The 12,940-nt window shown below is 45.3% G+C and overlaps 1 protein-coding gene across 1 annotated transcript in view; it reads left to right on the top strand.

The window, feature by feature from the left end:
- The window catches only part of IKZF1 (IKAROS family zinc finger 1), a 101,800-nt gene extending 91,659 nt beyond the window's left edge, over positions 1-10,141 (top strand). The window contains exons 9-10 of the mRNA XM_063667318.1: positions 3,722-8,489; positions 9,779-10,141. Coding sequence (XP_063523388.1) covers positions 3,722-4,431 — 710 coding nt within the window. The 3' untranslated portion in view covers positions 4,432-8,489; positions 9,779-10,141. The remainder of the gene's footprint in view (positions 1-3,721; positions 8,490-9,778) is intronic.
- Positions 10,142-12,940: the final 2,799 nt, after the last annotated feature.

The raw sequence follows: 12,940 nt of genomic DNA, 5'->3' as shown, positions 1-12,940 counted from the left end.
TTTGTCTTCCATATCTGTTAACAGTTCTTAAAGTTTTTTGTTTATTTCTTTGTCTATTTTTACATTTACTCACTGTTCTCTTGTGGTTTTCCTCTGTCAGTAATTTAATTTTTAGTAGTTCCTGTTCTATTACTTGCTATTTTTAATCCATGCATTAATTCTGTAATATTATTATTTTGCTCCTTATTTTGTCTCCTGAGATCCGAAATCTCTTTTTTCCTCTTATTCTGTTGCTTTTGCATTTTATTTTGAATATTTTTAAAATTGATTCCATGTTATGAAGCAATTATGAGACATTTCTTCTCTTCTTGGAATTAAGGATTTTTTCCCCTAGGAGGGACTCTATGGTCTGTGTTTTACTTCCTTTCTTCCCCTGTATTTCTAGAAAATATTTTCCTAGTAACCCTGACATTTCTTTTCATCTTGTTTATTCTAGTTAGTCTGATATAGCTTGATTGACATTTCAGCCTTCTTCCCACTATATTTTTTTTCCTGTGAGAGCTATTGAGTTTTCTAAATCCTGAAAGAATGCCAAAGATGGGGTTGGAGGAGTTTGGTGAGGCAAAGTGCAGCCTTTGTTAAAATACTTTTCCTTTGCTCTCTCTCCCTCATCTGAAATTTAGTTAAATACCCTCAGCCGTCAGCACTGTACCTAGTTGGGGAATGCTTTCATCCCCACAGGAGATTCTCTGGGGCTTTGGGCCATCTTCCCCTTCAGTGTAGACCACAGAGGACTTTGCTTCTGTCCCAGGGAGGCTGCAGGGGCTCACTTCTCCATGGTCATCTGATTCTTGTCAGCCAAGGTTTCAACTGCTTTTCTGATCAGAAGAGCGAAAAGATACCTATCTGAATCATGTCTTTATAGATATGAGGCTATGAGGGAAAATTCTGAGGTTATTCTTGACTCACACCTAAAGATTTGGAAATGAGATTAGCAGCAAAGCTTTGCCCTACATCTCATGTGAGAATTTTCTGTTTCTTTCTAGTCTTTGAGTGTATGTGTGTTCTCACACACACCATAATGAAATGCATATTATATATAATTATGTGTATATATAATATTCTGTGACTATACATGACATGTTCCTTTAGCTGATTGCTGATAGAGAAATTTATAGGTTTTTATTTTTCTTGTTTTGTTGGGTATTAAGGAAGAGAAATTCTATGGTAATTTTCATGTGGCATAGTAATCTGGCATATATGTTGATTTTTTTCCTACACCCATTTGTTGTGATACCAAGTTTGAAAACAACAGATTTCAGTGGTTGCTTGGGAAACCACAGAACCATGACTTGGGGAGAGACAGGATGATTAGGTGGGAAAGCACCCTTTTGGTGGGGCTGTAAAGACTTTTATATTTAGCAAAATTGGCTACAAAGTCCATTCCCCTCCTTTTCTTGCCTTGATTCGGTAGAGGGATAGACTTGGATACAAACTAGAATGGATTCATTCTGCTCTGGAGTTAGTGTAACAAGACATTTAGCTGCTCAACACAAAAACAGAAACAAAAAAATTGTGTGGTTTCAGTAGTGCTATACAATTACTTTTTCTGACCTTTAATGGAGAGAAACACCACTTCTTTGGTCCCTACCATCAGCTTCATAGGGTTTTCATCCTGTTCTGTTTCTGGGAGGGCGTAACTGGCCATGCACAAGTTTTCTTTCTCTAATCAGAGTGTGTGCCACTTCTGACCACCAGTAGATGAAAACAAACGGAAACCAGGCTATTATATGATACATATCCATTACAAAATAAGACATGAAACTCAAAGGTACTTTATGGTATAATGGGGCATATATTTCTGGACAATTCTTAATGGTCACAGATTTTATAAAAGGACTATTAGTAAATGTTTGAATTACAGAGTAATTTATCCTTCTGTTAGTAAGAACCAGCTGATGACCTCAGTGTCAGGTGCATCGTGGGAGGTGTTGGGACCTTCCCTTGCCACCACCCTCACCAGCCATCATCAGCCATAACCTGCACATTGGGGAAGTTTTGACTTATCCCTCACTTTTGCCCCTCTTCAAGCTGTTCTTTCCACAGTGAATGAGAAGGCCACTTCTTCCTTCAAACCTTTCAGTGGTTTCCATTTTCCTTTAGACAAAGTCTCTGCCTAGCTGGCCTCTGCCTGCCCCTCCTGCCTACCTCTCCAGCACTGCGCCCACCTAGGGCTCTGGTTCCCCAACCTTCACTCTGTCCTGCCACACCTCCCAGCCCCTTCTCCCTTCAGAACTTTCCTTCTTGTTGTCCCCAACACTGGGACACAAAACCCTCCTTATCAACCCTCCTTATCTGGCTGACTCTTACAAGATCAGAAACCTGTGTAATGCTCTCATAGCACGCTCCCCTTGTCTTCGTGGATTTCTCAGATGGGAAGGAATTATCTGTGCAATCACGCATAAACTTCTACCTACCCTCCCCTAGTAGCTGTCTGCTGCTAAGGATGGGGACCATTCTCACTTGCTCACTGTTCTGTCCCTCTGCCCAGTCCAGATGTGTTGAAGGATGGAAATATACAGAGTAGTGATAAAATATAAACCGTTCAGACATTCCAAGGATGGGCTCATGTGCTTTGACTCATTAATGTACCACCACTGAAAATAGAACACAGCCGCAGTCTTGCCAGTAAGAGTGCAGTTACTGTAATTAATGAATTTGCTAATTAAGCCATGATTTCATACTGAACTTATGACCAACATATTGAGAAGGTGTGTCTTCAAGAAAATTTATTTTTTGTATTAAGATATTTACTCCAAAGCTAATTGAAGAAGCCAAATCTAGGCTCTGATTTCACCATTGCCAGGGAAATGAGCTCATGGACTCCTATGAACTGATGATGTTAGATCAGAAGTTTCTCAAGGCCAGGGCCCAATCACTGCTGAGGCGTCAGCAGTAGTTCCTTGTACATCAATAATTCTCATTACTTTTTAAAAATAACAGATGAATAGCAACTATTTTCCCTGTAGCTCCCTTGCTGTGCCTCCTACCCTCCACCACATGTTTCTGGGGAGCCCTGCTTTGGGCCTGCCAACTACAGAGAATTACTTTTGAGTATCCTTTCCACTCTCATCACAAGACAGACTTCATCTACCTTTGGGTTATTTGTCAAAAATGTGTCATTTTATTACAAAAAATATACAATCATCATGTATTTTGATTAAATTTTACACTAGATTATTAAAATTATTAAAATTATTAAATACAATTATTAAAATTATTAATTTAACATATCACATTATTTTAAATATATTGTATATAATGAATAATAATATAATTATTGTGTATTTTAATTCAATAAATGTATAATAAGTTAGCCAGTTGTAAATTATTGAGAACACTCTACTGAAAAAGCATCATTTAAAATACACTATTTGAAATATTAAATGAAATACAATAACATAATTAAATTAATCTTTGGTTCCCCTATTTATGTATTCATTTATCCAACAAAATCTCCTTAAGTGCCTATAATGGGTAGGTCCTGGCTCAGTGTACCCTAGACAGATGCATGGGCCTTCCCCCAGCCCGTCAGTATGGTGCAGGTGTGATGTGTCCGCAGGTGTGTGTGTATGTGTGCAGGTGTGGGGTCCCCAGGCGTGCTGGGCCCCCAGGTGGTGTTCCCCTTCCCCTCCCCGGGTGTAGATTTCAGCTGTTGCTGCCCGACATGACCGGTTCCGGAGGTGGCCGCGCCCCACTCACTGTCGCCTGCTTTCCACAGGGGACAAGGGCCTGTCCGACACGCCCTACGACAGCAGCACCAGCTACGAGAAGGAGAACGAAATGATGAAGTCCCACGTGATGGACCAAGCCATCAACAACGCCATCAACTACCTGGGGGCCGAGTCCCTGCGCCCGCTGGTGCAGACGCCCCCGGGCGGCTCCGAAGTGGTCCCGGTCATCAGCCCGATGTACCAGCTGCACAAGCCGCTCGCGGAGGGCACCCCGCGCTCCAACCACTCGGCCCAGGACAGCGCCGTGGAGAACCTGCTGCTGCTCTCCAAGGCCAAGTTGGTGCCCTCGGAGCGCGAAGCGTCCCCGAGCAACAGCTGCCAAGACTCCACGGACACCGAGAGCAACAACGAGGAGCAGCGCAGCGGCCTCATCTACCTGACCAACCACATCGCCCCGCACGCGCGCAACGGGCTGTCGCTCAAGGAGGAGCACCGCGCCTACGACCTGCTGCGCGCCGCCTCCGAGAACTCGCAGGACGCGCTCCGCGTGGTCAGCACCAGCGGGGAGCAGATGAAGGTGTACAAGTGCGAACACTGCCGGGTGCTCTTCCTGGATCACGTCATGTACACCATCCACATGGGCTGCCACGGCTTCCGTGATCCTTTTGAGTGCAACATGTGCGGCTACCACAGCCAGGACCGGTACGAGTTCTCGTCGCACATAACACGAGGGGAGCACCGCTTTCACATGAGCTAAAGCCCTCCCGCGCCCCCACGCCCGACCCCGAGCCACCCCAGGAAAAGCACAAGGACTGCCGCCTTCTCGCTCCTGCCAGCAGCATAGACTGGACTGGACCAGACAATGTTGTGTTTGGATTTGTAACTGTTTTTTGTTTTTTGTTTGAGTTGGTTGATTGGGGTTTGATTTGATTTTGAAAAGATTTTTATTTTTAGAGGCAGGGCTGCATTGGGAGCATCCAGAACTGCTACCTTCCTAGATGTTTCCCCAGACTGCTGGCTGAGATTCCCTCACCTATTGCTTCCTAGAATCCCCCTCTCCAAACGATTAGTCTAAATTTTCAGAGAGAAATAGGTAAAACACGCCACAGCCTGGGAAGGAGCGTGCCCGACCCTGTGCTAAGCACGGGGTTTGCGCACCAGGTGTCTTTTTCCAGTCCGCAGAAGCAGAGAGCACAGCCGCTGCTGTGTGGCTCTGCAGGTGAGCAGACAGGACAGGTGTGCTGCCACCCAAGTGCCAAGACACAGCAGGGCCAACAACCTGTGCCCAGGCCAGCTTTGGGCCACATGCATCTAGGGCGGAGAGGCTGCGCTTTTGAGAGAAAATACTATTTTAAGTCATATTCTGCGTAGGAAAATGAATTGTTTGGGGAAAGTCGTGTCTGTCAGACTGCCCTGGGTGGAGGGAGACGCCGGGCTAGAGCCTTTGGGATCCTCCTGGATTCGCTGGCTTTGCGGAGGCTGCTCAGATGACCTGAGCCTCCCGAGGCTTGCTGCCCCATAGGAGGAGCCTGTCTTCCTGTGGGCATATCTGGGGAGCCCTGTTCCCCGCTTTTTCACTCCCATGCCTTTAATGGCCCCCAAAGTCTGTCACTACAATTTAAACACCAGTCCCGAAATCTGGATCTTAATTCTTTTTGAATCTCTCAAACGGCAACATTCCTCAGAAACCAAAGCTTTATTTCAAATCTCTTCCTTCCCTGGCTGGTTCCGTCTAATACCAGAAGCCTCTTTTCCTGAAGAAATCCAATCCTAGCCCTCATTTTAATTATGTACATCTGTTTGTAGCCACAAGCCTGAATTTCTCAGTGTTGGTAAGTTTCTTTACCTACCCTCACTATATATTATTCTCGTTTTAAAACCCATAAAGGAGTGATTTAGAACGGTCATTAATTTTTAGCTCAATGAAATATGTGAAGCCCAGCATCTCTGTTGCTAACACACAGAGCTCACCTGTTTGAAACTAAGCTTTCAAACATGTTGAAGCTCTTTACTGTAAAGGCAAGCCAGCATATGTGTCCACACATACATAGGACGGCTGGCTCTGCACCTGTAGGATATTGGAATGCACAGGGCAATTGAGGGACTGGGCCAGACCTTTGGAGAGTAATGCCACCAGATCCCCTAGCAAAGAGGAGGCAGGTGGCACTGCAGGTGAGAACCCCACCCATCCGTGCTATGACATGGAGGCACTGAAGCCCGAGGAAGGTGTGTGGAGATTCTAATCCCAACAAGCAAGGTTCTCCTTCAAGATTAATGCTATCATTAAGATCATTACTCTCAACCACCTAGGCAATAAAGAATATACCATTTCAAATATTTACAATACTTGTCTTCACCAACACTGTCCCAAGGTGAAATGAAGCAACAGAGAGGAAATTGTACGTAAGCACCTCAGCATTTAATCCAAACAGGGGTTCTTAGTCTCAGCACGATGACATTTTGGGCTGAATACTTATTTGTTAGGCGGGAGCTCTCCTGTGCATTGTAGGATAATTAGCAGTATCCCTGGTGGCTACCCAATAGACGCCAGTAGCACCCCAAATTGACAACCCAAACTCTCCAGACATCACCAACTGTCCCCTGTGAGGAGAAATCACTCCTGGTGGAGAACCACTGACCCAAATGAATTCTCAACCAATCAAATGTCTGGGAAGCCCTCCAAGAAAAAAAATAGAAAAGCACTTGAAGAATATTCCCAATATTCCCAGTCAGCAGTATCAAGGCTGACTTGTGTTCATGTGGAGTCATTATAAATTCTATAAATCAATTATTCCCCTTTGGTCTTCAGAAATATATTTCCTCATAAACATTTGAGTTTTGTTGAAAGGATGGAGTTTACAAAGATACCATTCTTGAGTCATGGATTTCTCTGCTCACAGAAGGGTGTGGCATTTGGAAACTGGAATAAACAAAATTGCCACACCAATGCACTGAGTGAAGGAAGAGAGAGAGAGGAGCAAGGGCTTTAGACAGCACTCCTTCAATATGCAGTCACAGAGAAAGATGCGCCTTATCCAAGTTAATATCTCTAAGGTGGGAGCCTTCTTAGAGTCAGTTTGTTGCAAATTTCACCTACTCTGTTCTTTTCTATCCATCCCCCTGAGTCAGTTGGTTGAAGGGAGTTATTTTTTCAAGTGGGATTCAAACAAAGCTCACACCAGAACTGTAAATAGTGGTTGCAGGAATTCTTTTCTAAACTGCTTTGCCCTTTCCTCTCACTGCCTTTTATAGCCAATATAAATGTCTTTTTGCACATCTTTTGTTGTGGTTTTATATTGTAACACCATTTTTCTTTGAAACTATTGTATTTAAAGTAAGGTTTCATATTATGTCAGCAAGTAATTAACTTATGTTTAAAAGGTGGCCATATCATGTACCAAAAGTTGCTGAAGTTTCTCTTCTAGCTGGTAAAGTAGGAGTTTGCATGACCTCACACTTTTTGTTGCGTAGTTTATTCTGTTGTATGATGGCGTGAGTGTGTGTCTTGGGTACCGCTGTGTACTACTGTGTGCCTAGATTCCATGCACTCTCGTTGTGTTTGAAGTAAATATTGGAGACGGGAGGGTAACCCATAACAGGTTGGCCTGTTGATTACAGCTAGTAATCGCTGTTTCTTGTTCCTCCCCCTCCCTTACACCCCAGCTTCCCAGGATGTGGAAAGCCTGGATCTCAGCTCCTTGCCCCATATTCCTTCTGTAATTTGTACCTAAAGAGTGTGATTATCCTAATTCAAGAGTCACTAAAAATCAGCACATTATCATTGCATATCAGCAAAGGGTAAAGTCCTAGCACCAATTGCTTCACATACCAGCATGTTCTATTTCCAATTTAGAATTAGCCACATAATAAAATCTTAGAATCTTCCTTGAGAAAGAGCTGCCTGAGATGTAGGTTTGTTATATGGTTTTCCCCCCCTATTTTTGTGCTTTTTTCTTGTTTTGTTTTGTTTTGACTGCACTGTGAGTTTTGTAGTGTCCTCTTCTTGCCAAAACAAACGCGAGATGAACTGGACTTATGTAGACAAATCATGATGCCAGTGTATCCTTCCTTTCTTCAGTTCCAGCAATAATGAATGGTCAACTCTTTTAAAATCTAAATCTCTCTCATTCATTTCAATGTATTTTTACTTTAAGATGAACCAAAATTATTAGACTTATTTAAGATGTACAGGCATCAGAAAAAAGAAGCACATAATGCTTTTGGTGCGATGGCACTCACTGTGAACATGTGTAACCACATATTAATATGCAATATTGTTTCCAATACTTTCTAATACAGTTTTTTATAATATTGTGTGTGGTGATTGTTCAGGTCGAATCTGTTGTATCCAGTACAGCTTTAGGTCTTCAGCTGCCCTTCTGGCGAGTACATGCACAGGATTGTAAATGAGAAATGCAGTCATATTTCCAGTCTGCCTCTACTATGATGTTAAATTATTGCTGTTTAGCTGTGAACAAGGGATGTACCACTGGAGGAATAGAGTATCCTTTTGTACACATTTTGAAATGCTTCTTCTGTAGTGATAGAACAAATAAATGCAACGAATACTCTGTCTGCCCTATCCCGTGAAGTCCACACTGGCATAAGAGAAGGCCCAGCAGAGCAGGAATCTGCCTAGACTTTCTCCCAGTGAGATCCCAGTAAGAGAGGGAGAAGAGATGGGCCTCAGGACAGCTGCAATACCACTTAGGAACACATGTGGTATCTTAATGTGGCCAGCGCAGCAGTTCAGCGCAACATACCTCCCATCTACAACAGTGCTGGACGTGGGAATTCTAAGTCCCAGTCTTGAGGGTGAGTGGAGCTAGAGGGCAACAAGAGATACATTTCCAGTTCTCCACTACAGCATGCTTCAGTCACTCTGTGAGCGGCCAGGCCCAGGGTGGTGGGAGCACAGAAGACAGTGGCCACAGTGAATACACCTTCAGCATAGGCAGTTTGCAGAGCCACACATTGTGCCAGGACCAGGCCAGTGATGGGAGGTTTGCCTGAGCTCTGCCATGGAATTGTACTACTACAGACTCTCTGTGGTGAAAATCCTTGTCCCTTTTGGATGAACAGCCAGACATCACTTGGGTTTAGATCTAGCAAATCAAGTGAGGTGACTACCTTTAATGTGGCATGACACCAGATCCAAACAAGATGAAACTCTAGTGAAATAAACCGTGTATTGGGTTTCACATCCGGGCCTGGCACCACTACCCAAGAGGGACTTTTTAAAATATCTTTGCCAAGGCAGCATCTTTAGGAGAACTTTTCAGCCTCCTCAGGTTACTCATTGAGGAATCATGTTGTATATATGTACATATACATATAATGATACATCTGTTTACAAATTTGTTCAGTCATTTTTATAACTACACCCTGCATACTTCCCAGTGATCATGGTGCAAATAAATAAAGAAAGAAAGAATATCTACAGTTAGTTAAAAATAACCTGGACTCAAACTAAGAGGAAAAAGTAATTCAGAAGGGTAGGGGGTAGGACAAGAGGATGAGAAATATGTTGATGTATAATTTTGTAAAACTGTATGCTACAGCCTAGCAGCTCAATGCCTTAGGAAACTAGAACAGCAACATAGTGACATGAAAGAAAGGTTCTAAAACTCTTTTAGGATCCATGGGTAGGATGACAGGCTTCATTTCTTAGTTTTCACTACCTTGTCTTTTACATAGTCATAAGAATTATCTTCAGCATAGCCTTTTGACGCTGTAAATCTTGAGTATTCATTTACCCTCTTCTGATCTCCTGGAAACAGCTGCCTGCCTGCATTGCACTTCTCTTCCCGAGGAGTGGGGTAAATTTAAAAGTCAAGCTATAGTTTGGATGTTAGTATAGAATTTTGGAATTGGGAATTAAAAATCAGGACTGGGGACTGGAAGACCAAAAATTTCTGATCCCATTTTTGATAGATTTGTTACACATTTTCTGTCAAAATAAAACGTCCTGGAGGTTATGACTCCTTGGTGAAACCTTCTCACATTCTCATTGGAAGCACATGGGTTCTCAAGGAAAAAAAAATCCCTTTGGCTGTTTCCAAAACTCATGTCTTTTCTTTTATGGCCTTACAACTCCAACACAGGACTAGGCACAAAAGACACACTCAAGGGATTGAGCAATTGGTAAAAGACCTGGAGGAAGTTCTCAGACAACCAAGACAGAAACTCCACATTCCTCCAAAGCCCAGGAAATCCTTCGCAAAACTTCTGGCCTTTTCTCTGCACCAGAACCCAGAATGGGCTGGCACAGTGTTGCTGTGTGGAGCTGAAGGCAAAATGTTGCTGTTGCCTGCACAGATCTGTCTTCTCTGACTTTTTGCAAATCATCCGCCCCTAACTTCCTCTAAGGAGGCAGAAAGGGATTCCCCGTGGCTCTTAGAATAGCAACACTGCCCTCAGCATCCTAGGCTCCCACTGGCTTCTCCTGCCATTAAACAGGCCTGAGCAAAACCAATCCCTAGTTTTGAGCTCCATGAGACTCCCTCACCGACTCCAGCCTTGCCCTGGCTCCAGTGCCTCCAATGATCTCCCAGGACTTTGTTTCCCAAATGCAGCTTATAATCATCTGAGTGGCTGTTAAAAATGCAGCTTTCAGAAGCCTCCTCCTGAACATTCTGGAGCTGGAGGTCTGGACACAGCCCACCCTCGAGGTGTGGGACCAGCCACCAAGTCATGCTAAGCAGACTCCCAGTCCATTCCTCCTAGAGACAGTTACAGCCTTGCCTCTCTTCCTGGGCCCAAACCCATTTTTGGAAGGGAGGGGAGGAACCAATAATAGTCTCTTTTTTTCCCCCCTGAGTTTGAAACAACCCAGATATTATAGATAAAAGAATCAACAAGTGGGAATCCAAAAAACTAGCTTTCTTACTCATAAAACCGAGATGAGAGGACACAGCTTCACGGTGTGACCCCAGCGGGCATTACACTCATTCTGCATTAGACGGACTTGCCCACCTGGCCACAGGTAGCAATTAAACTTATGAGGCCCCAGCAAAGGCTGAGCCCCTGCCCTGCAGGATGGGGAGAGGGGACCAGAACCTACACCCTGTAGGCAGCAGACCCCTGTGGAGCAAGAGGAAGCGCACTCGGTTCCTACGTCCAGTCTCAAGTCCAGGCCACTCCTTCCCTCCTGGGGTCCAGCAAGGGGTTTTACCAAAGTCCATCCACATGGAGACAGGGGTGAGAAAATAGAGTCCACAGCCATCCCTGCATCACCCCCTGGATCTCAGCCTGTTTCCCCTAATGGAGAAGCCAAGCCTGTTCACCTGGCCCTCCATGGTCCACTAAGATGGAAGGCCATGCCCAAGCTGCCACTGGTCTCCGCAGTGACCCTCAGTGTCACACAGTCTCTCTCCCTGGCCCTCCTTCAATGGGAGCCTCCTAAAGGCCTCCTTAACTCCCGAGTCTCCTTACTCCTACCTAGACTTTTGACTTCTCAATAGTGATTGTGTTAAACCAGGAACCTGATCAATCACTGGCCCTGCCCTGTGCACAGAGATCTCCCCTGGTTTCCTGCTACTCCAAAGCCAAGTGCCATTTCCTCAGCCAGGAGCACAAGGTGGCCCTGCCTTAGAGGTGTCCCTCTGGGCATGTTGAGATGTGCATAAGGCATGGTGATTAGGAATGGGACTCTGGAGCTGCCAAGCCTGGGTGTGAATATCTGCTCTGTACATTAACGCTGTGTGACATTGGACACATGGCCTAACCTCTCTGAGCCCCAGTTTTCTCCTCATTGAAAGCCTGGAAGGTTACAGGAAGGATTAAATCCTCAGTGTCTGTGGAGCACTGGGCTCAGTGCTGCGGGAGTGGCTGCTCAGCCTTTCCTGCCTCACCTGGCGTTTGTATAGCACCTTCTAGCCCCCTTATCTCATTCCAGCTGCATGACAGCCAAGTGAGACAGGGACCCATCCACATCCCCCTTAGAGATCAGACAATTGTGTCTGGGAAGCGGCAAACCTCCTTCTCAGCCATCACCATGCTGGGCATGTCCTGCGTGAGCCTGGGGAAGATGATATGTGCCCCATCGTAAAGTGAAAGAACCGCATCTCAGGGCTCCACAGAGCACCCAGAGTCCAGTGCGGCAGAGGCAGAATGGGCCCAGGGCCCTCAGGCCCATTCTTCTCTCGGCTCCCCTTCCATCTCAGCAGTGCTTCCTCCAGGGAGGATGTAGGATTTGATCCACAGGAATGACAGGGTCTGGCAATCCCATAGCTTCTGAATTCCAGGGAGGGGAGGAGAAAGATGCGGGTGAAAACCTGCTTTCAGAGGGTTTTCCCTTGGCTGCCTCCTCAGCCAAACTCACCCACAAATTGCATGTCAAGTTTCCCAGCCTCCACCTGGGGAGCAGGCCCTTTCACTTCAGAGAATTCAGAGGCATCTCCAGGGCATATGCCAGGGCAGGCACAGAGCGAGGAGGTGGGGTTGGGGGTTTCTGGACAGCTCTGGTCCCCTCCAGCCCCACAGAGCACGCAAGGTGGCTGACACTGCTGGAGAGCTGGTCCCTGAGAGGATGGAGAATGCGTGAATCTGAACTAGAAACAGAAGGGCGGGAGGACCAGGAAAAGAAATGAGGGCCAAACAGAGTCTGAGCAATGAAAGGATATTTCAGAGCACAGGAAACACAAGCTAAGCTAAGAATCAGGGGACTGGGAGAGCTCTGCAAAATATCAGGGAGCCTAGAGGTATCTAGTCAAAGATGAGTACAATTACAACCAATAAACTCAAGACCAAGAACAAGAGCAGGGGCATTTCCCCAATTAGACAGTGCTCCCTCTGTGTCCCTGCCCCCAACACACATTGACACATTTGGCTTTTGACTCCATTCTGTTCTCCCTGCACTGCATCTTATCCCTGGCTCTTCTTAATCTTAAGATCCTTCATTGGTTTGTTGAATACCTTGAGCTGCAAAGCAGAGACTGGGAAGTTGGAAATAAAGTAAATCAATTTCTTCTTGATAAAAGAGACACTCCTGACATCACATAATGACTTGACCCACTCATATCACATTGCTCCTGAGCCTTCAGTGCCTGGCTATGTGCTGGGATCAAGGCTCACAGCATCACAGGGGTTGGGGGCTGTAACCACCTGCTTGTGCCATGTGTACTCCCTGTCTGTCTCTACAAGTACCATTGTCACCTCCAGTTCTGCAGATGAGGACTTTGAAGCTTGGTAAAGCTGAGTAACCTGCCTAGGGTCACACAGCTAGAAATACTAGGACCAGCACTCGCCTCTGAGCACCTGGCTCC

The sequence above is a fragment of the Pongo pygmaeus genome, chromosome 6 (assembly GCF_028885625.2).
Source record: "Pongo pygmaeus isolate AG05252 chromosome 6, NHGRI_mPonPyg2-v2.0_pri, whole genome shotgun sequence".
NCBI classification, from domain to species: domain Eukaryota; kingdom Metazoa; phylum Chordata; class Mammalia; order Primates; family Hominidae; genus Pongo; species Pongo pygmaeus.
This window is presented reverse-complemented; position numbering and strand designations above follow the sequence as displayed.